The sequence below is a fragment of the Callospermophilus lateralis genome, chromosome 13, assembly GCF_048772815.1.
Source record: "Callospermophilus lateralis isolate mCalLat2 chromosome 13, mCalLat2.hap1, whole genome shotgun sequence".
NCBI lineage: Eukaryota > Metazoa > Chordata > Mammalia > Rodentia > Sciuridae > Callospermophilus > Callospermophilus lateralis.
Genome location: NC_135317.1, coordinates 87,165,680 through 87,189,661, shown reverse-complemented (window position 1 = coordinate 87,189,661; position 23,982 = coordinate 87,165,680). Strand labels below are relative to the sequence as shown.

Below are 23,982 nucleotides of genomic sequence, written 5' to 3'. Positions count from 1 at the left end.
TAGCAGATTTTTTTGTGGGGGGAGGAATGCTGTTTATAGATTTGGGCTGTGTCTTGATATGAGGTAAACATAAGAGAGAATTTTCTGTTATGATTTGTTGCAGCATGTTAGACATTGGCTTTTTTTAATCTGAAAAGTGGTTTAACTTACTTAGGGAGTTGTTTTGAGGTTTAAGTGTGTACTGGTGTACCTTCTTTAGTATTATCCTTAGTGTTGTTTGATTGTAGCATGGAATTATTTGTAGTTATTGCAGACATTTTTTGCATTAAGTGTATATTATAGACTTTTTGTACCCAATAGTACATATAACACTTTTAAAAAGTTGCTTAGTATTTGGATTGGGTGGGTTTAGGTTATTATTCTCTCAAACATACTTATTGATCTTATTGCACTGATACCTTCTTTGTGGTAAGAGGTGTTAGAATCCAATTTAACCTTATTATTTTTAATCAGCATAATCAGCATTTAGAAGTTAATATACTTCCAGAAAAATAAATTTTACCAACAGAATATATTAACAGGTGTCAATTTTAATACATGTAAGCTGAAGGTAATTTTTATAAGGTTTTTCAATTTATATATCTTACTGGCATTTATTAAGAATCCAATGCATACTGGATGGTATTTTTGGTATAAGCCTGTACAAATTCCATTAATTTAGCTTTGCATTTCATTGAAGAGTAATTTTTGGTCTACCCAAAACATCTTAGGAATTTTAGTAAGATCTTTTGCATAATCTTTAGTAATATCTGTAGCATAACCTTTAAAAATCAGTTTCCTAATGACCATGTAGTTAATGACATGATCACAAAATTGAGACTTAGTTTGAAAGTGTAGGCAAAGTTATTATTGGCATAAGTCAGGAGTAATCTAAAAGTCATGGCACACAATTCTTCATTTACAAACTTGACATCACCTGTCTCAAGGTGTTTTAATATTAATTATTGTAAGAATAGGAGAAAATATATATCCATGTATGAATACGGCATAAAGAATCCCACTGTTATGTGTAATTCCAACAGCAGTTTAAAAAAAGTGAACATAGGTGGTCCATTGGTAGATACTGAAGAGCCAAAAAAAAAAAAAATAGAAACTAGTTTGGAAATATGATGATATTATCTTAACAACATGAAATTTCAGTATGATTATATATTCTTTAAAAATTTTTTTTGCATTGTAGATGGACAAAATGCCTTCATTATATTTGTTTATTTTTATGTGGTACTGAGGATTGAATCCAGTGCCTCATGCATGCTAGGCAAGCGCTCTGCAACTGAGCTACAGCCCTAGCCCTGATTATATATTCTTTAATGCTGGAATTATATATATGACTCTCAGAATTACACAAAAGTAGATTTTAATTTTTGTTTAGGTTATTATTCTCTCAAACATACTACAATAGATTTTTAAATTTCTATTTACCTGCTTGGCATGACTTTAATTCATTAAATTTTAACAAAATTAATATCATTGTTAAACATGTTTTATCACTTTTAAGTTCTGGCTCCCACTCAGTTTAGTTTTAGGTATTTCATTTCTTATTTTGAGAACAGAGGTTTAATCTTTAATATTTTCTTTAATTTCAGTGATAGATGATTTGAATCATTTTATTCATATGAAAACATAGTATATTTAATGACGTTTTATGTGTGGATATTTATATATATTCTTGATAGATACTTTTCTGTTAACTGTTATTAACTATAGCATAACCTTTAAAATCAATTTCTTAATGACCATTTAGTTAATGACATGATCACAAAACTGAGACTTATTTTAATTTGCTTTATTAGTTTCTAGGTCTTCATAAATTCATTAAAATTATCCATGAATTTTCAATCTTTTATATTATTTCTGCATCCAAATTATTTTCTTATTTGTTTTATTATTTTTGTCTTGGTATTTATTGGATTGTCTAGTTAGTTCATCTCCTCCCTTCTCCCCTCCCCTGTATCACCAAACCTCATTTGATCTTTAATTCTAAGTTTTGGTTTCTTTTCCAGGTCTTTTTCTTGATGGATGTTTCTTTTAGTGTTGTTCTTCTTGTCTTTCCTGCTTCTCATGTTCCTCTGTGAGTGATTGTTCCCATGTTTATTTTAAATATCTGTTTTTAAACACTGATTTGCTTCTGATCAGGACAGGACAGATCTTATTATTTATAAACTAAGTTCTTATTTGAATTTCCAGAATGGTACTTTGCTGTGAATAAGTCGAAGATGCATTAATTTGAAATATTTAGAAATGGAAACTGCGTAAGATCTTATTTTTTAATTGAAGACAAAAGTTATGCCTTAAAACTCATTTGTTTTACTGTTGAACTTGTGTTTATGGTGTCTTTAAAGAATTCTCTTTTTTTTTTAAGTTGTAGTTGGACACCTTTATTTTATTTACTTATTTTTATATGGTGCTGAGGATTGACCTTGCTAGGCAAGTTGCTAAGTCGCAACCCCAGTCTCTTTATGGTGTCTTTGATAAAATCCTTGCTCTTTGTGTTTAGATTTTGCAACAGTATGCTAGTTCAAGTGTACATATATTTTAAAATTAAGTCAATTGAACATTTTTTATAAGTTACAAGTATAAAGAATTAATTCCATCTTTTACTATCTACAGTGAATTCTGAACACTATTGATCCTATAATTATTGTCCTCCTTTTGAGACAGGGTCTTCGTAAGTTTCTGAGGGTCCTGCTGAGTTCTTCCAAGTTGTTGGGATGATAGAATTGGGCCATAGGGTCTGGTTTAGATTTGGTATATTTAGATAGATGCTTCTTTTCTGCTGGTGTCTTTTCTGTCTTATATCTGTTGCCCTAAATATTCTGAAATTAAATTCCTAATATAATTAAACATACCAAATTTGAGAACTAAAGTTTAACTAGCTCTTTGATCTTTCAGAAGTTTCTGAATTCTGACTTCTGTTATGTAGATGGTTTTAGTTTTCTTTATAAAAACATGCGTCCTAAATTTCAGTTTCTGATATGATTTTATGTCAACAGTTTACTTTAAAACGGCATACAAAATATTCTGAGGCCTCTTCAGGAATTGCTGAGTATTCAATAAGTGGAATAACATAACCAGTCATTATGATAGTAACTTTGTAGGAACATCATAATTTACCAAGAACTTTGGTATGTGTTATTGTTTTTCCCTATAAGAGTTACTTTAACAATAACAGAAAATAAAACTTTAAAAATTTAACTATTTAAATAAATTAATATTGGTAAATGATTTTTAGAAATCTGGATTCAGTGTAATAGATGTTAATGATTTAACACTGTGAAAAATTAGTGGACTTCAGTTTTGTGGAAACCTTTGATATATTTGAATTATTCTTAATTTTTTTGAGTTATTAGTATTTTTGAAAGGGGTTTCTATAATTTTTTAAAGCTTTAAGAATTAGTGTAAAGGTTATAGTGTAATACATTTTATGGAAACATGTTTCAGCATGTTACACTAACATTATTACATTTATGTTTTACATTGGACTGGACCCTCTTGTAGATAGATCACTAAAGACAAATCCATAGTCACAAGGTCCTTTTTTAGGTACCTGAATAATTTTTGTCACCATGTTTATTATGTAACCAAGGCTAAATAACTGCTGATCTTTAGCAACCCTGCAGAAGGTTATTTTTGTTAGGGGAAGATAAGCTCCTTGAATTTGTCTCATAGGGTGGCATTACTTTAGTAACTTGTCGTGGTTTACAGAAATGCTGAGGAACTGGGTAATGTTAGTATACCATGAGAGATTAATCAAGCTTATGAAAATAACGTCTGAAATAAAATGTTGGTTAGTTAATTTATAGTGAGCAGTGTAATTGCCAAGAGTACTGGATGTTCAAATCCTGTTATCTAGCACATGCAGATTCTCTGTGTAAAGAAGTTAACACTGAAAGTTCTAGTATAGTTTATAGTTGTATAATAATCTTTCACATGTTTAGTGATATTCAAGTGGTCTGATATCTGCACATCTTCATTAAAGAAAGATCTGTTGCAAGGGCACGGTGTGCCTTTTGCTTTGGACAGTTCTTCCATAGGTTTTGTCTTCATTTGCAATTGTGACTTTGTTCCTTATTGTCATGTCTAAGTACTCTCCAAATAGATATGATGTGTTTCTTTAGATATGTAGTAGATTGATGTGTTTTGTTAGATGTGTTGTAGATTATTTATTCAACATTAGGACTAGCATCCCTTTCTGTTTTGTCAGAAAGTTTTCTGGAGGGAACTAGCACTTTTGAATTAAAAATTCATAATTAAATATCAAAAGAATTTGATTTATCACAAAAAATGTATAGGAGTGGTAGAATTTCATTGCTTCATGTCTGAACTGTAGATCTAGGATTAGTCATTTAATTTTGTTGATAGGAAGAAGAGAGAAGGACAAGGATTTACTAGTGGATTTTAAAAATAACTTATGTGTACCTTTTGTGTATACGTTGATAATAAAATTGGTGAGGCTAATTAAATCCTACCCTCCTAATTATTTGGATAATTTCAGTGCTACAAAGACACTAAAATTTGTTTTCTTTGTAAGAAGTACAAATGGAGGTATCATATGAGAATAATTGTAGAAGACTATATGACATTATAAGTAGATATATAATCATTTTGTGATGGGATGAACATTTTATACAGCTTCAGGATGGCATCATTAAAAAATTCTTTCACATATTTATTTGAAAGAGGGGTGTGTGTGTGTGTGTGTGTGTGTGTGTAGTATAATTGCGAACTGTAAAGAATATATAGGAATGATTGGTGGATTGTATGGAAAGTTTTTTTTTTCACATTTTATTCAGTTGGTTATATTTTATATATGAATTATTTAGTGAAATTACCAGAACTATTTTTAGTAATAAAAGAGTTTCTCCTCTGTTTGTTTCTTCTTCTCTCAAACACACACTTCCCTTTCCCTCTCACATATGGATAAATAATATTGATAAAAATGTGGTGGAAATCTCATATTTAAATAATGCTAACTTTATTGCATTTGGTCTACAATGAAAAACCTACCATTTTCATTTAGACTCTTATTTACTATGTAGTATTGATTTTTTATTTCTTTTTGCATTTGCCAAAAATATAAAGCAAGTTTATCTTTTACCATATATGTATTTTACATGTACGTTCTGTTTTGCCTTCTACATTTAGGTTAATTTCATTAAGAAACAGTGATCAGGTCTTGATCTACAATGAAAAACCTACCATTTTCATTAAGACCCTTATTTACTATGTAGTTAGTATTGATTTTTAAATTTTTTTGCATTTGCAAAAAATATAAAGCAAGTTTATTCTTTACCATATATGTATTTTACATGTACGTTCTGTTTTGCCCTCTACATTTAGGTTAATTTCATTAAAAAACAGTGATCAGGATTCTAACAAAAGCTTATTTCCAAAACGATTTTAGTGTTCCTCTTAGCTGAGCTCTTAGAAATTTTAGCATGAAATTGTTTTTAATGAAATTAAAGAAATGAAGAGTCAGGTGTGAATAAAATAAGTAGAGATAATTTTCATGGTTTAAATGTATTTTCACTATTGCTTTACATTTTCTAGTCTGCACTAATATAAAAAGTTTAAATGAAACAATTTAAATAAAAGATTAGCAAACATTTTCTAAAAAGGGCTAGATAGTAAATACTTTAGAGTTGCAGACCATTAGACAAAATTGTTTAGGTTCTTCTATAATGTTAGTCCAATTTCCCCCAGATTTAATGGTAAATGTAACAATAATATATAATAATAATCTGCAGTATAGATTTACTGATGAGAAGAATGGCATTTCTTTTTGGGGGAGAGGATAACATTTTACTTAATTGGGATTCAGTTAAATTTCCTATCACCAAACTCATTGTAAGTATTCATCATTAATGTTGTTCTATTTTATGTATTTTATCTTTTAATAATACAGGCACGAGCCTGTAATCCCAGTGGTTTGGGAGGCTGAGACAGGAGGATCATGAGTATAGAGCCAGCCTCAGCAAAAGCAAGGCGCTAAGCAACTCAAGTGAGACCCTGTCTCTAAATAAAATACAAAATAGGGCTGGAGATGCCTGCCCCAGAAAAAAATCTTTTTGAACAGATAGATACTGGTAAATATCATCGTCATTTCATGAGCACATGACATGAACTGGGCACATTCACTTCTTAGAAGATATTTGTAGTATTCTACTAAAGTATTTTGTCAGTATATTCCTTTTTAGCGTGTCATTTTATTGCAGATATATTTTTGCCAATGGAAGCTTATTTGGAAATTTTCCAAATAAAGGAACTTTGATAAATAGCAATTTCTGTCACATTTATATATTGAAGTTAAGAACCCACCTGAACTTTAGTTTTAGTTTGGAAAATATATTTGCTGCAGATTTTGTGAGAATGATATTCTCATTTCTTGTTCTAACAGCATTGGATGTATATAAAGCAACTTGAGATTACCTATATTTCAGTTATCTTCAAATTGACAATAATGAATTTCTTTTGTAATCTGTTTTGTCTTGTAATTCAAGTTGAATTGTTTAAAAAACAAATTTTGGTACAGATCAAGTCTGTAGCAAAATCTATGAAAGCCATTCAGTATTTGATGCAGTTGATAAGGTTGGATGTTTTGTTGATTTTTTTAAAAATATATTTTTAGTTGTTGATGAACCTTTATTTTATTTATTTGTATGTGGTGCTGAGAATCGAACCCAGTGCCTCACACATGCTAGGCAAGTGCTGTACTGCTGAGCCACAACCCCAGCCCCAGGTTGAATGTTTTCATACAGAAAAATTTAAATTTTGGTCTTAAACTGAAAACAACAACAAAAACAACAACAACAAAAAACCATAATGAAACTTTCTTACCTCCTAGCTACTCAGGAGACTGAGGCAGGAAGATCACAAGTTTGAGGCCAGCGTGAGCAAAGTTTTTGCTACTGATAAACTGTTTGACTGCTGTGTGGTAGAACACATTAAGATTATTTCTAACAAAAATTCATGGAACTAATGTGGATTAAATCTAAAAAAGTAAATGAAGTTTCCTAATGATGCTAATGACTCAATAATACATGGTAAATACAAATATTTTCTGAAAAGTACCTACTGATAAAGTATCAGGCTTTCAACACCCTAACCCTAACCCATTTTTTTTTTTTTTTTTAGTTTTGTGAATTTATCCATCTTTGTTGATTTCTGCTCCACAAATGTATTTACCACTATGTGTTGTAACACATCTCAACTGATGGCACTTCTGGTTGTATTTCAGTCCTGTTTTCTGAACATAGAAATTATTCTTGCCTGTAGTTGTTTTATGTAGATTATTTGTAGGACCTAATTGTTTAGTCACTTCCAAACATGACATTGACTTCTCAAATAAACAACAACTTAGTGACATCAGTAACATTTGTTAACTTAGCAACTTAGCAAAATAAAACAAAACCAAAACAATCATTCACCTTGACTTTTGACTATCAATGTTGCACCCAGTGTCTTCAACTCTTCAAGCAGTAGGTCTCTATACCAGTCCCAGGTTGGTTTTCCCTGGGTATATTTCTTATGGCTGTTTCAATCAAATACAGTTTTGTTAACTTACTATAAGTAAACTAAATATTCTTTACTTGGCTCAGAAACTTTCTTTGAAGCCTCATTCTAACTTTTTATTTTTTGTGAAGAAGTTCTGTTGTGATGAGACACTCATTTTATCTATATATTTATTTGTTTATAGTTGTATATGGACACAATGCCTTTATTTTATTTGCTTATTTATATGTGGTGCTGAGGATCGAACCGGGGACCTCACACATGCAAGGCAAGCACTATACCATTGAGCCACAACCCTAGTCCCGAGATTCTCCATTTTAAATTTTCCATTTTTTTCCAACCGTTGCTTTTTGTGAGTTGAGAATGTTGCGATAAGTGTTTAGTTTGGTAATATTTGCATATGGTATATTGTATTCTTTTAGCTCAGGTCAGTATCATTGCGTAGTTCATTAATAAAAACGTACATTTCACTATGCCTTAAGAACATACTTTTTTTTCTTGTTTTGGATTCATGGGTATTGCACCAGTAATTAAAAAAAAAAAAAAAAAAAGGAAAAGAAATCTAAATATTGAATGAAAAAATTGGCACACAAAATGATATGATGTTACATTCATTTAATAAATGTTTATTGTGTGCCTGTTGTATGCTAGGCATTATTGTAGGCCTTGGGAGGGAGGAAAAACAAAACAAACAAACAAAAAACTAAAAAACAGAAATAGATGCTTTTTTGAGGATTAAAATAGGGTGAGGCAATATAGCTTAATTCTTATGATCTGTAGTATGCTAGCTGGCATTGCTAAAATGGGAGCAAAACATGAGATTTTTGTTTCTGTCAGCCTAATCCTGGAACCTTGCCCAGATCCCTGCTTGCTCGATTAGGCTGCTATTTCTACCAGTTTGATGAAACTGCATAAAATTTCTTTTTACTTTTTCCAAATTTGTCTGTTTCTTATTTGGGCAGGTGACCAGGGTCCAGGCTAATATACCTGGACCAGGCTGCTGATTACAGTTTCTGTTTCAAGTAGTTCTCTCTGCTGGTGCCATGCAAAGGCAGTTCTATACATAGACAATAGACAAATTAATTAATTTGGCTACATTGCAATTAAGCTTGCTGTAAGGACTAGCAAAATTTGAGTTTTATGTGATTATTAACATAACTTTTTTTCCTCTTGTTCCCCTACTCTCCCAACAGTAAATATAAAAAGCATTTTTGGCCCATGAACCATGTAAAAGCAGATATTGTCCTGGATTTGGCTTATAGATTTTGTATGTCAACTCTTTTAATTTTTATTAACTGACTCTAGAAGACAGTAATTTTTCTACTCATTTATGTATTAATACTAGTTGAATTTTATGTCCTTAGGGATTGATATTTAGATGAATTTTAGCAAGGATCTTATATAGATACACATTTGGCACATACTAAATAAGAGTACTTAGTGTAAAGAGTGGTGGCAGTTATTGCCTGTCTATTATAGTTAAAATAAAATCATGTTATTTATTTTAGGAGATGTACAATTATTAAATAAAAATTGTTTATGAGTTAGGATTTATACTGAAAGTAGTGATTTATACCAAAAAATGTAGTGACAACATATGATCTTTGGGGAACAAAGTTAAAGGTATTTTGTTTTTGTCTGTCATCCAGGCTCAGAAAAGACTTTAAAATGCAAAGGCAAAGCATCACTTAATGCTGAAGGAACATGTAGTTTATGAATAAATCTTTTTTTAATATTTTTTTTTTTAGCTGTAGATGGACACAGTATCTTTATTTTTACATGGTGCTGAGGATTGAAAGTAGAGCTCCACACATGCAAGGCAAGCGCTCTACCACTGAGTTACAACACCAGCCCTGAATAAATCTTTTCTAATCAGGAATTTTGCCTAAAGCCAAGTAGAATTGATTTCTCTCCCTCCCTCCCTCCCTTCCTTCTTTTTGGGTATGAGGGATTGAACACAAGGGTGTTTTACCACTGAGCTATATCCTACCCCTTTTTATTTATTTTGAGACAGAGTCTTGCTAAATTGCTTAGGCTGGTTTGAACTTGAGACCCGCTTGCCTCATCCTTTCCAGCTGCTAGGATTACAGGTGTGTGCCACTGTGCCCAGTGTAGAATTGATTTTGTTTTTATTTTTATTAGTACTAATGAAAGAATGTACAGAACTCTGCTAAGCAGACATTCTTTTGATTTCTGACAACATATGATCTTTGGGGAATAAAGTTAAAGGTATTTTGGTTTTGTCTGTCATCCTGGCTCAGAAAAGACTTTAAAATGCAAAGACGAAACAGTAGTTGATTAGAGAGGTTCTGTTGAGTTATGTGGCACATTAGGAGAACAGGACAATATAAATAGGCATAGGGAAAAAGAGAGGATTAGTAAGTTCTCCTTCTTCCAGGTTGTAGAACCTTGTTAGTGTTTCTGCGTTAAATATACTGAGACTGGAGAATTATGTGGCCCACCCCATTTATACAAATGGAACGGACTTCTTTTCATTTAATGATCTCTCTCTCTCTCTCTCTCTCTTTTTTTTTTTTTTTTTTTTTTTACAACCTAGAAACCATCTGCTATGACTTGATTGCCTAAATACAGCACATCCTCATCCTCCCATCCAAGCATTTTGTTTACTACCAGTCAGGAAAAGTACAGTGGTCTGGCAGTGTATCCTTCATGTGTATTTGCAGCTACCTAACTTCCTTCTTTTCCCCTATCCCATGATCTGAATGTTCTCAAGTGTCATAAATATAAAGCCTAAGCTTAATCGGTACTTGCTAGTTTAAGACTATAAGATTATTATTCCTAAACCATTGCTATTTCTATTGCCAAGATGTACTAGTTTACGATCAAAGACTAATTTTCTACATCCAGACAGCAGATATAATGGAATCTAGGTTCTCTTTTTTTTCTTTGAAATGATTGCATGAGTGCCTTTGGACAGAGTGCTTACTTATAAGATATTCTGAATAATACCATAGCAAGTTTTAAGGATTCCTGCTGTCCTTACTGAGCATCATAGGGAAAGAAGAGGTAAATCTCTAGTTAGCTTTCACTTCATCAGTTAGATCATGGCCTAGAACATCACTGAATAAAGGGACATTTTTCTCTAATTTGCTGATAGGTAGCACTTCTTTTTTCTTTCTCCTGAGGGCCTTCTTTTTTTGCAAAGCAGCTACCAAAAGGGTTGCCTTTCTCTTTTTTTAATTGTTTGTGAGATATTTCAAACTTAATTAGAAAAATAGCACATGATCTGCCCAATATACAGATTCTATAATTTCCATTTTGTAAACCATTCTTATATCTGTTTTCTTTCACTGTTTTGCTTTGAACTTAAAGCAAAATCCCGAGACTGTCATTTTATTTTGTTTTTCACAATATCTTTATTTTATTTGTTTATTTTTATGTGGTGCTGAGAATCGAACCCAGTGTCTCACATGTGCGAGGCAAGCACTCTGCTACTGAGCCACAACCCAGCCTCAGAGATTGTCATTTTATTGTACATATTTTGCATCTCTATAAAATCTGTAGACTTTAAAAAAAAACTTTCATAAAACAGCTACAAGCCATTATTGCACCTTACAAAATGATTAATAATATGTTGATAACTGGTACCCATTTATTTTTTTATTTCTCTGATATTTCTGAAAAAGGTCTTATTGTAGTGTACCTGTTGGAAATAGAACCCAAACAGGTGACACAAGTTGAATTTAGTTTATCAAGATTTTTTAAGTATATGCATTCATGGTGACTTGTGCTTTTTTTACTGATGTGTCATATAATAACATCTAGTGGAAGATAAAAGAAGTACCACAATTTTAAAGTGTGATGAACATGAGTGTATTTTAGGATATCTATCTTTAACAATTGTATCATGATAAGAAAATACCTGAATTATCTTGGTAATAGAGTAACAGCCATTGCTATTAGTATTGTGTAATATTGCCCATATTCATGAAGGGATTGTTAATTTCATTTGAAAGGTTGGTAAAAATAAAATTGTAAAGTTCTTTTCTTCATTCAAATTCAGAAACCCTGTGAATTCTGTCCACAGTTCTGTGCTCTATAGTGAAGGAACAGTACACATTAGAAAGGATCCTGACTGTGTTTCTGCTTCACTGGCTTTTTCTAGGTTTTTAAACAACTTCTCAGGTTGTTCACTTCTTGGTCTTTTTCCTTCCACTTCTATTTGATTGGAACATTATTCCCTTGCTGTTAGTAAGACTGGTTCCCTCTTATAATTCCAGATCTCACTATAAAGGTTGCTTTTTAGGAATCTTTTTTTCTTCTAGTAATATTCTTGATTATTTGTTTTCTTTGACTGTGTTTCTTCATATTTGGACCAAAAGGTAGAAAATTTCTCTTGGAGTCTTCCACTATATTCCCAGCTGAGAACAAGGTGCTTGGCATGTAGGTGTTGATGGAATAATATAAAAAAATAAATCTTAAGTTCGTATTTTATATTATATTTTTGGTCATTTTGCATTTTTTGATTTATATGTAAAATTGTAATTATAATTTATTATTATTGTTATTAATGCTTTGCAGAGCGTATAGGCCCTCAGGGCCACATGATAGTCCTTTCCAACTTTGTTTTGTGGGTTTTTAGTACCTTGTCTCTGGTGAATCAGGTTCTTGTACAGTGTTGGCACCTCACCATCACCCCAGGCCAGGATATTACTAATCATCCTTGCTTTTAATCCCTCTCCTTTACCTCCAGGAACCAGCTGTCAGAAAGTCTTATATACCTTTCTTCCTAACATCTCTAAAATCCCTTCTATGTGTATCGCTACCATTCTTTCTTACTACAGAAAAAAACTTGATACCTTAAAAAGTTTTCTTTCAGATAAAATGAAAATGCTTTAAACTCAAACATTGTTTTATTGATTAAAATTTCAATTCATTGTTTTTCTTCTAGGGTTTTTTTTTCTTGCTTTGAAAATTAATTTTGAGAGAGAGAGAGAGAGAAAATAATTGATAATGAAGTAGCAGTAGGAATGAGATCAAAAGATTGGGTGTAGAGATTGACCTTAGCAAGGAAAGGAATCATTTATGGAGCTGGCCAAGGATTTTAGAAATTTTGGAACTTAAGTACTCTTGGAAGCCAATGAAGCAGTGTTAAGTCATGAATAGCTTTACATTTTGAATAAACTACTCTGGCTGAAATATAGAGAGCAGATTACATAAACTTAAGAAAACTGGTTATATAGGTATTCAGTATGAGAGATAATATGTTAGCTGGGTAAGATGAAGAAAAGGGCATAGATTCCATTAGAGATCCAGGGCATTAACAAGAGAAGGAAGTGACAAAGATGATTTCTGGTATTCCTGTGTGGTCAGTTGACTGGGTTTAGCCATTCACTAAGATAGGGAATATTCAAAAAGTATTAAGTTTGGGGATATAAGAAGATCATTTGGGTTTAAATATATATTAAATGTACTTTGTACTTTCAGACTTTCACAGATATCCAAATATTTTAAATCTAAGGTTTTACTTATGAGCTTCGATTAGAAAATTTGGTTTTGTTTTTTAAAAAGCCAGGTTTTATTTATTTATTTATTTGTTTAGTTATTAGTCCCCCCTTTTTTTAAAACCCAGCTAAGGGAATTATTTCAATGGGAATGATTTTCTCTATTACATAAGCCTATCAGGAAGAAGGTCATAGCTTTTTTTGTTTCTCCCTTATTATCTTGTCAGGAAACAGATCTCTGATAAAATAATGTAATTTTAAAACAAATTTTAAGCGAACATGAACTGTCCAGTCCTTTCTGTTCATTAATTTTTAGGTTCAGAAAACATTTTATAGTGTATCAGATCCAGGCAGAAAAACTGTGTGGTTAATTTGGGGGTATGTTGGCTTTTCCTCATGATGAAACATAGGTCCCTGGATTTGGCATATGTAGCTTTTACAATGTTGAGGTATGTTCCTACTATCCCTTATTTTTCTAGTGTTTTGAACATGAATGGATGTTAAATTTTGTCAAATGGTTTTTCTGCATCTATTGAGACAATCATGTAATTCTTGTTTGTAATTCTATTGATGTGATGAATTAAATTTATTGATTTCCATATGTTGAACCAACCTTGCATTCCTGGAATGAGCCCCACTTGATCATGGCGCATTGTCTTTTTAATATGTTTTGTATGTGATTTGCCAGTATTTGATTAAGAATTTTTGCATCTCTGTTCATGAAGGATATTGGTCTGAAGATTTCTTTCCTTATATTGTCTTTGTCTGTTTTTTTTTTTTTTTTTTTTTTAATCAGGGTGATGCTAGCTTCATAGAATGAGTTTGGAAGGGGTCCCTCCTTTTCTATTTCATGGAATAGTTTGAGGAGGATTGGTGTTTGTTCTTCCTTGAAGGTCTGGTAGAACTTGGCTGAGATTCTGTATGGTCCTGGGCTTCTCTTTTTTGGTAGACTTTTGATGTTAAACGCAAGGCCATCATCATTCTGAATGGAGAAAAATTTTTAAGCATTCCCTCTAAAAACTAGAACAAGACAGGGATGCCTTCTTTCACCAATTATATCAACACAATCCTTGAAACTCTAGCCAGAGCAATTAGACAAAATAAGAAACAAAAGGGATTCAAATAGGAGGGCTCAAAAACTATCCCTATTTGCCGAAGACTTAATTCTTTATTTAAAAGACCCAAAAAACTCCACCAAACAGCTTCTTGAACTCATAAATTAATTCAGCAAAGTAGCAGGATATAAAACTAACACTGTATACCAGTGATGAATAAGCTGAAAGAGAAATCAGGAGAACTGTCCCCATTTACTCCTCCCAAAAAACAAAAACAAACACCCCCCAAAAAACAACAACAACAAAAAAACCCAAAGTTAGAAATCAATCTACAAAAGAAATGAAAGACCTCTACAATGAAAACTACAAAACACTAAAGAAAGAAATTGAAGGCTATGTTAGAAAATGGAAAAACCTCCTATGTTCTCAGGCGGAATTAATATCGTCAAAATGTCCATACTACCAAAAGCACTATGCAGATTTAATGCAATTTCTGTTAACTAATGAAGTTCTTCATAGAGAAAGAAAAACAGTCATGAAATTCATTTGGAAAAATCAGAGGCCCAGAATAACCAAAGGAATCCTTAGTGAGAAAAGTAATGCAGGAGACACCACAATACCAGACCTTACATTATACTACAGAGCTGTAGTAACAAAAACGGCATGGTATTGGCACAAAATACCAGGGGAACAGAATAGAAGACACAGAGAAATACTCACAAAATACAATTAAGGCACTAAGAACATATATTGGAGAAAAGATAGATAGTTTAACAAATGGTGTGGGGAATACCAGAAATCCATATGCAATAGATTGAAATTGAACTATATCTCAGCCTACACAAAACTCAGCTCAAAGTGGATCAAGGACCTTGGCATTAGACCCTGTACCTACTAAAAGAAAAAGTAGGCCCAACTCTCCATCATATTGGCTTAGGAGCTTATTTTCAACAAATCTCCTAAAGCAAAAGAAATAAAATCAAGAATCACTAATCAAGATGGCATCAAACTAAAAAAACTTCTTCACAGCAAAGGAAACAATCAAGAACATGAACAAAGAGCCTACAGAATGAGAAAAAGTCTTTACCATGTGTACCTCAGAGCATTAATCTCTAGGATATACAAAGAACTCAAAAAACTTAAGACCAAAAATCAAATAACCTAATCAGTAAATGGGCAATGGAAGTGAAAAAGCACTTCAGAAGAATTGTGAATGGTCAATAAGTACATGAAAAAATGTTCAACATCTCTAGCAATTAGAGAAATGCAAATTAAAATGACACTGAGATTTCATCTCACTCTAGTCAGAATGACAGTTATCAAGAATACAAGTAGCCTGGTGGCACAGAGGCTCATGCCTGTAATCCCAGTGGCTCAGGAGGCTGAGGCAGAGGAGGATGGCAAATTCAAAGCTAGCCTAAGCAAAAGTGAGGTGCTAAGCAACCCAGTGAGAAAATATTTTTAAAATATTTTCTTCCTGACTGAACTAGGTTTAGTTAAAATAGTGACAATTTCCTTTCTTGTTTTCCTTTTTATATTTTCTTAGTAAAGTGTAGATTCCTTTGCATCTTGAAGCCAGATTTTTTTTCCATCACCAGTATGAATTCAGATTTTTATGTTAGTCATTTTATTGTTCAAATGGCCTCTTTTTATTTTTGAATTCTGTTTACTTATTTGTTGTAAAATAAATTTTATTTGAGATTGGCATGATGTCATAAGATACTTGTAAAGTAAAATAGTTACTATAGTGAAACGACTTAACATATCCACTATCTCACATAGTTACCAAGTTATTTCATTTTAGGCAAGTAGGAATTTCTTGAAGTTGGTTTCTAGGATGTTTTGACATTAATTAGTCTTTGCCTCCTTGATTTCTGGCATACTTATCGCATACATTTTCTACTCCAGATATGGAATTAGTAATTTCTATACAGGTTTTTTTTTTTTTGTTTTTTTTTTTTTTTTTTGGTGGCGGGAGTGGAGTATAAGGCAACGGGCATTTAGAGATTGTATCTTAAAAGTGTTTCTTGCCATTGTGATTTCCCCAGCCTCCATTTTTCTCAGTATTTTTGTAGACAGAGATAGGAATTTCTATTTTATTTTAAATTTGTAATAGTCATTGGTAGTTTTGGTCCAAGCTAAAAGAAGGGTTAAGTTCTTTGGCTTTATGTTCGAGTCTTTCCTCTGATGCTGAAATTGGGTTGGAAGGAGATACACTTTTATAAGGGTATTACATCATGGGGGTTCCCATCCCTAGTCTTACTCTACTTATAACTACATCTCAAAGACCTCACCACCAAATAATCACATTGGGGTTTGGAGGTTTAACACGAGAATTTTGCTCATAGCATTTCCTAACCATAGCAATGTAATTTCTTGTTTATCTGATAAGATTCCAATAATAATTTCAAAATAATAATACTAATATTACTCTTTACTATATGATAGTTAAATGCGTTTATTTTTTCTTTTGGACTCACTTCATGATGTACGTAGTTTATTCACACAGTCCTATATAGATGGATATCAAGATTGTTTACTATTTTCTGCTGTTATAAATCCTGCCTCCGTTATTAGTTTTATGCTTTTTTTGTTTCATACTATTATTGCTGTCGTTTGGCAAGATATTCTTAGATGTGGAAATGCTGGGTAAAGGGATAAATGTTTATATAAGTTTGCTAGATGTTACCAAATTCTCCTCCATTGATAGTTATAGTTTTCACATTCCCACCAGCACATATGAGAGTGTTCTTTTTTCCTCTGCAGGTCTGTCAGAAGTGTGTGATGCCAGCAGGCTAAATATTTTGCTTATTTGATAGGTAAATAATAATTTCTCAGTGAAGTTTATAGCATGTTTCTTTTGACCAAAGTTGACCTTGGTTTATGAGGCATATTATTTCTTTTTTTTGTAAACTATTAACATTTTTGCCCATTTTCTATCAGGGTGATGGTGGTGGCCATTGTCTTTTTTTTTGTTGTTGTTGTAGTTTGACACAATACCTTTATTTTATTTATTTATTTAGTTGTATTTGGTACTGAGGATTAAACCCAGTGCCTCACACAAGCCAGATGAGCACTGTAACACTGAGCCCTAGCCCCAACCCAGTCATTATCTTTTCTTTGTCTATCCTTTTAATATATTGGGATTATAAACCTTGTAGATTGCAAGTATATTTTCCCAATTTTTCATTTGACTTCTGAGTTTGTTGATGAGTTTTTATTGCCATGCAAATAAACTTTTTTAGTTTTTTGTGTAATCATATTTGGAAATGTTGTGCTTTGAATTTTTTGTTTTTCCAGTATTAGGGATTGAACCCAGGGTATTGTGCATACTAGACAAATGTTCTGCCACAGAGCTATGTTCCCAACCCTTGATCTTAATTTTCTAGGAATATGTTTTAAATATAATAACTGGAACACTTTTTTAAATGCCTTTAAGGAAATTTAAGGTGATTATAATGTGATCTTATTAGCTTTTTTTTAAACTCTGTAATTCTACAAAGTTCTCATTGCCATCAAGATGTCATGTGTTCTCTTTGTTTTTTTATATTCACATGTGTTTTTAATATGTTATCATTACAGCAAAGCAAATTATATTGGTCTGATTTTTATGTAAGTATTTTTAATTAGAAGTCATTTATGAAAGCATGAATTAAGGTTTTACATATTACACTATAGCTTTCTGTTTAGTAGTTTAAGATATGGTTATTCTTTTCCATTATTTTACATTTAGGTTACCATTTGAAGTAAGATTCAAATGTTGAATCCCTTGCAGGTCATATCTTGAGAGCAGTAAGGTTTATAATTACATCATACTTGGAAAAGGGTAAATTGGTATGTGTGTAGGTGGAGTGTAGATTGACAAGTTTCTTCCTGAAACTCAAAATGTCCATTCTAATATTTGATGTGCATTATTACAGTACCAGTCTTTTGCAAGTAATATCTAAGTGGTAATGTGGAAATTCTTTGAGGTATTGTAAAATGTACATAAATGGAGGATTTCTTTCTAAATCTGCATTAATAATCAAATTTTGTTAAGCAGTAAAAATGGAAGTGAGGGAAAACTACCTAAATCAGCTGGAAAACTAACTTTATTACCTCTTCACAAAATAGTAGGTTGACTAAACAGCATAATGGATAAATACACTGTCAATTTTGTCTATTAAATGTTATCAATAGTGCCAGGTGTTTCATGGCATACAGCTAGCAACTGGGGAGACTGAGGCAGGAGGATTGTAACTTCAGGGCAATCTCAGCAACCTGGTGAGACCCTCAGCAACTTAATGAGACCTTGTTTCAAAATAAAAAATAAAAAGGACCTGCAAAGTGTCCAGGATCCAATTCCTGGTAACCACAATCCCTGTCCCCACCCCCACCACCAATTATCAATTGTGCTTCAAAAGAAGCACTTTAAAAGTGCTGTCTTGGGCTGGGCTTGTGGCTCAGCGGTAGAGGGCTCGCCTCGCACGTGCCAGACCCTAGGTTCGATCCTCAGTACCACATAAAAAAAAAAAAAATAAGTAAATAAACAAGTGAAATAAAGGTGTTGTGTCCAACTACAACTAAAACAAAAATAATATATATATATTATATAATATATATAAATAATAAATATTATGTATATATAAATAAAGTGCTGACTGCTACCTGCCTGCTGTTTACAGATGTAACTCAGGGCCCAAAAAGAATAAGAGATAAACAGTAATACATGTACTTTTCAAAGATTCTTATCACTATTCACCAGCAACTGAGAAGGAGAAAAGAAAAATCAGTGATAGATTAGATAACTTCTTCTTTCCCTTCTCTTTATTTGCACTTGTCATTAAGTGTCCCTTCAGTGTGAGAACGTGGCTGTGAAGCCTGGAAGTCCTAGCAATGGATGAAAAACAAGTAGAGAATGGGAGAATAGAGGACAGACCAGTTTTTCTTAGCTTAGTAGACCTTTTAGTAGCTGTCATATGTGAAGTATAGCAGAATAGCTGAATGGTTAAGAGCATTTTTTAAAAATGGAAACCTGCTGCTTTTATTAGCTCTGTGATCTTATATGTTTAACCTTAGTCCTGTAACTAAGTTACAGGACTAACTTAGTTAGTAACTAACTTAGTCCTGTAACTTTGAGACCCTGTCTCAAAATTAAAAAAAAAAAAAAATGATTATTTAGGAGGGTTATGTGAGATCATGTGTATGAAGTGCTTTTATTAGTACCAAGTAAACTGCTTACACAATCAATAAATAGTTTCTGCTGTTGCTGCAAGTATTTTTTTGTTGGATTTCTTGGAAATAGATATTAAGAAAATGCCAGTTGAGATCATGTTAGATTTTGCTATGAATGAAAATGAGGTGAGGAAAATCTGAATTATTTACTTCGAATTTCATTATTTCTAACCTTAATCAAAATAAACCAGTATTGTGCTGAAAATTTTGATATTTTCAGCTTCTAAAATATCTGTTGACATTTTGAACATAAGGAGCACATAGTAGTCCCTTAATCTTTTCTTTTACCAAGTCCAATGCTATCATTTAAAATTATATTTTCATGTATGCAAAAATTACATAGTACTAGGATAAAGAAGACAAAATTAACAGTTGTTAAGATATCAGCTTATTTTGTTCAAGTAATCAACATGCATGTTTTTGAAACCAAAGGTCAAAATAAATTAGTAGTAGGATATTTATTTTAAAATAAGGATTTTCAACATTATAATAAACTTCACTGTTTAGTCCAGTTCCCTTTGAGAACTCAGTGTCATCATCAGATTATCATTTTTCAAGATAGAATTATTAGGAATATAGAAATGATTTTAGATTGATACCTGAGATAGAAGGAATTTAAGTGTCTGTTAAGATTCTGCTAAGAATTCAGTTTTTTGTAAGTTACTTTTTTTTTGAGCCTGGCCTGTTTAGAAGAAAAAATAAGTACCTTTTAAAGATCCTATGTTTTAATTGTATTTGCAAAAATAGCACGTGGATTCTTTCTATTTACGTTTATGTATGCACATACATGTATGTGTCCCCCTGCTTTTTTTTTTTTTTTAAACTTTTGAGGTTAATCAGAGGAATGACTGCACTGATGGAAGAATTTCTTCTGTATTTGATTAAGTACTAATTTGGTGATTTCTTCTTAAGTGTGACTTTTATTTAGAATTTTGGTCATTCTGCAATCTTAGAGAGTAAATTAAGTGAAAAATTGAGTTGAACCAAGATTTGGGGGTGTTACACAGCTCTTTTTCAGAATTACTTGATATAGTGTAGAACACGTAAGCTACTGATTTGCATATGGTAGATAAATTGAATGTAAATAGAATTCAACAAACCAATTAATAAGTATTTAAACTTTTTTTTGTGTGTGTGATTCTGAACTATAATAGATATTATAGTTATACTCTGGTGATTTATCCCTTCATAATAGGATCAGGGAAAAAATGTTACTAGAATCCATAGAAGAAACATCCTAAGACTGACAAATTAATATACTTATGGAATAAAAACACCATTTTAAAGTTAGAGGTTAATATTTCTTGATTTTAAAGTTCATGATGGAGCCATACAAAATTATTGTGAAAATACTTGTATCATATCACTCTGTGAAAGTTTTATTTACCTTTTATTAAAAAAAGACTTCTTAAAAGTGCATTGTATACATTGTTCATCCTAGAATCAAGTGTTCATCAAACATCTGTAGTTCCCCCCATCCCTCCCCAAGAGGTTTTTAATTGGTGATGAAGAATAGTTGTCATCTACCAAATTAAAAACTGCAAGTTTGTAAACTTGGCACTCAGAGAAAGAAATATATGCCATAAAATGATTAAGTATTGGCATGTGTACACCTGCTGTCAGGAAATAAACTCGTATGTTGCAGTCTGGCAGACATGCATCTTAAAATGTATTGAATGAAACTGCTGCTGTATTCTTTATCCTTCCTCCTTTTTTCACCAGTACATCCTTTCTGTACCTATAGGTGATTACTTTTGCTTCAGTTAGAGGAATATGATTTCATTTTTGCAGATATACTTGAAATCAGATGTACTTAAGTTAAATGGTGTTATTCTTAAAGAGTGCAGTATTTGATCAAATCTAATAACTCATTGAAATACTAGCTTGGCCCTTAACACCAATGAGGAAACAAAGTTTGTCTACTTTGAAACATTTAATAACTTGTTTTTATAAAAACTTGAGCCTGAGACACATTAATATTTCACATTTTATCACATTATGTCAAAATAATTTTCCCCAGTATATGTGAGTATTAAAAGAAATCTCAGTTATTTTTAAAAGCAAATACTAGGATGGGTACTGCATTGATGAAACATCTGAACATTATGGAATAACTCAACTAAATCTTATTGCGTGGAATATAAGTTTTTAGAACCCTAGAAGTCAGGTCAGAAATTTTCCTTTGCACAATTACAAAGTTTCCTTAAAATTGATAGTAATGTTTTATTTACATTTAATTATGAATTGAAATGAAAAGCTAAATCTTAAATGAAGGATCTTTTTACTGTCTTCATTTTTTAAATTAAAATTTATGTGGAAAATATATGCAGATACATTTTATTGGCCCCTAACATAATACTTGAACCATTGATGTATGCATGCTTGTTGTTGCATGTTAATACACAGACTCCCCTTACACAGTTTTTTATAGATTGTTTTGGGATACCTTTTGTCATATGATGTTTTAGTTTTAAGAATTAGTTTCTTAAGAAATTAAAAAAATATTTTTTTTTAATTCCTTTATGTGATGAGTTTTAACTAAACCTTGTACTATGGATGTTGTCAGTTTTAACTATACATGCTTTTAGCAATATTTACAGATTGCACACTTGAAAAAAATTGTCTTTTTTTAGTGTAGTTTACGGTGACGATACCTGTTTGCCTTTTCCTTTGCAGCGTTGGCACAGGCATTGTGCTTATTTTGTTGTAAATGGTTCCAGTATTTTATCAGTTCGCTAGGCTGGAACTGATGAGAGGTAATTAGGTGACTGTATTTACAGCTTGAATAAGAAACTCGCCAGTGATTGAATACAAACTCATTGGGAGGGGGCACAGGATCAATTCTTAACTTGGCAAGACAGATTCCTACGTACACATCTTCCAAATGCAAACGACGAATACCTAAAGAAACTTTGAATATCTTTTCTGCCAGATCTCCAGAAAAAACATAACCAGTTCCAGAACAGAATACAGGGTAACGTTCACTTGGGTAGAGGTCGGGAGGCATGTACCACTTGCTGTCTTTGTTTCGATTGGGTGCATATCCTCTCATTAGGTAACCAGTAAAATAGTTATGTCTAGGAGGCAGGTCTGGCTTCAGTAACTTATGTATTAAATATTCAGTGTTGACAAACATGTCACTGTCTGTTTTCATAACATATGGAACGTGTGGACAGTATGTTGCCACCCAGTTCATACCCATAAGTGTTTTAATGGTCAGATTATAGTATGTATCTAAGTATTCCTGTTGAATTATATCATGATACTGTTTGCTTTCTTCTAGTATTGCACGTTGAAGGTAGCCGTTTAGCTTAATACTTATGCCCAACAAAAAAATTCGTGTGATTTGGATACCAGGTGCTAGACTTTCGTTGCCCCAGGTTTGCCGAATAGCTCTTCTAGCTTCTATTTGTCCAGGTTCTGCTGCTATTAGTAGTATTAAAAAAGGACTTTTCTCCTGGCATTTTCCAGGCTCATTGATAATATATTTGAAATGGTAAGAATTTGAATGTCCAATGCCTTTTAAATTGTAAATACTTCCATTGGCACTAAGTGTATTCTCCAGCCCTGTAACTCCTTGTGGTGACAGGTCTGTGTTATTGGAGTTAGTTGCTGTTTGGGGCCTCAGAGTTTGAGGAACTGTGTCTTTCCAGATGTTCCGAAGGGAGCTGTGGTTTGTTTCACTCTTTGTAGAACGAAATCCTCGGAAAGTGTATGTCACAGGATTTTCTTTGAATCCAGCTTTACCTGGTAGCCAGTCATGATGATTGAAAAACAGAAACATAGCAAAAAGAAACACTAGAGAAAGTACACCAATAAGATGAGTACGGAACAGAGACCTCTTGGCGGTCCAGGTCATCTTTGCAAAGCAGCAATGCCTTCTTCTCCACTGAAGCATGTTGTAAATATCCAGTGATGGTATAGGAGATATTGGTGGCTGAAAATACTGTTTTCTTCTCTGAATCAATACTGTTCTTTGGTATTCATTTTCTAATTCAGTCACGTTGTATCCCCTGTAGTCATCCTATAAAGATAAAGCATAAAGGTTTATAAAGTGCTAAATACTACAAAACTGTCTGAAAGGGCCTCTGGGTGCTAATAAAATTAGGACAAATAAGAGGTTAATCTGAGAAAATATAATAATGCAGAAAGAGCTCATGATTTGTTTCCTTTCTGCATCATAATAATATTACTGAGAACAAGATTAATTAAAAAATATTTTGGTAGCAATTAGCACTTTTAAAGAGAAGTGATAGATTAATTTTCTACTTATTTCATTGTCTTAATAGCTCTGGTCATTTGTACATTGGCTTAAGTTAAGGATTTAAAAGTTATAAGTTTCTGGATTCCTGAGAAAAGGCCACGTAAGAAGGCCTTGAGAACAGATGGAAACTTTATTGGCATTAATTAAAATTGATTTGACATACCATTGGTGGTATGGTGCACAGTCAGCGGCCTTTTTTGTAAAATGGTCATGTATCAGTCGTGGGACAGACGGTGCAAGGTTGATTATGGCAGAGTTCTGTTAGTCACAGTACACTGCTTGGCATGTTTCCATTGGCCCCTACTGTGTTGAGAAAGTCAATGAGAAGATGCACCTGTCAAAATTAATTTTCAGGGTCCAGTAACTTCAGAGTAGAATTTTTAGACAGTAATAAATGATTAACATTTTCAAGTACTCTCTTCTAATTTTAACCTTCCACTTCAAATATGAAATATTCAGGAGGTCTTTCTTT

The 23,982-nt window shown here is 32.3% G+C and overlaps 2 protein-coding genes across 2 annotated transcripts in view; one reads left to right on the top strand and one right to left on the bottom strand.

Moving 5' to 3' along the window:
* The window catches only part of Cdc73 (cell division cycle 73), a 123,594-nt gene that overhangs the window by 36,950 nt on the left and 62,662 nt on the right, over positions 1-23,982 (top strand). The window lies entirely within an intron of this gene.
* B3galt2 (beta-1,3-galactosyltransferase 2) lies at positions 21,876-23,144 on the bottom strand. The gene has a single exon (XM_076832362.1). The coding sequence runs from the start codon at positions 23,142-23,144 to the stop codon at positions 21,876-21,878; it is 1,269 nt and encodes a 422-aa protein (XP_076688477.1).

What these genes read in the sequence shown, in the direction of transcription:
- B3galt2 (XM_076832362.1), bottom strand. Translation starts at nt 23,144, where the DNA reads ATGCTTCAGTGGAGAAGAAGGCATTGCTGCTTTGCAAAGATGACCTGG.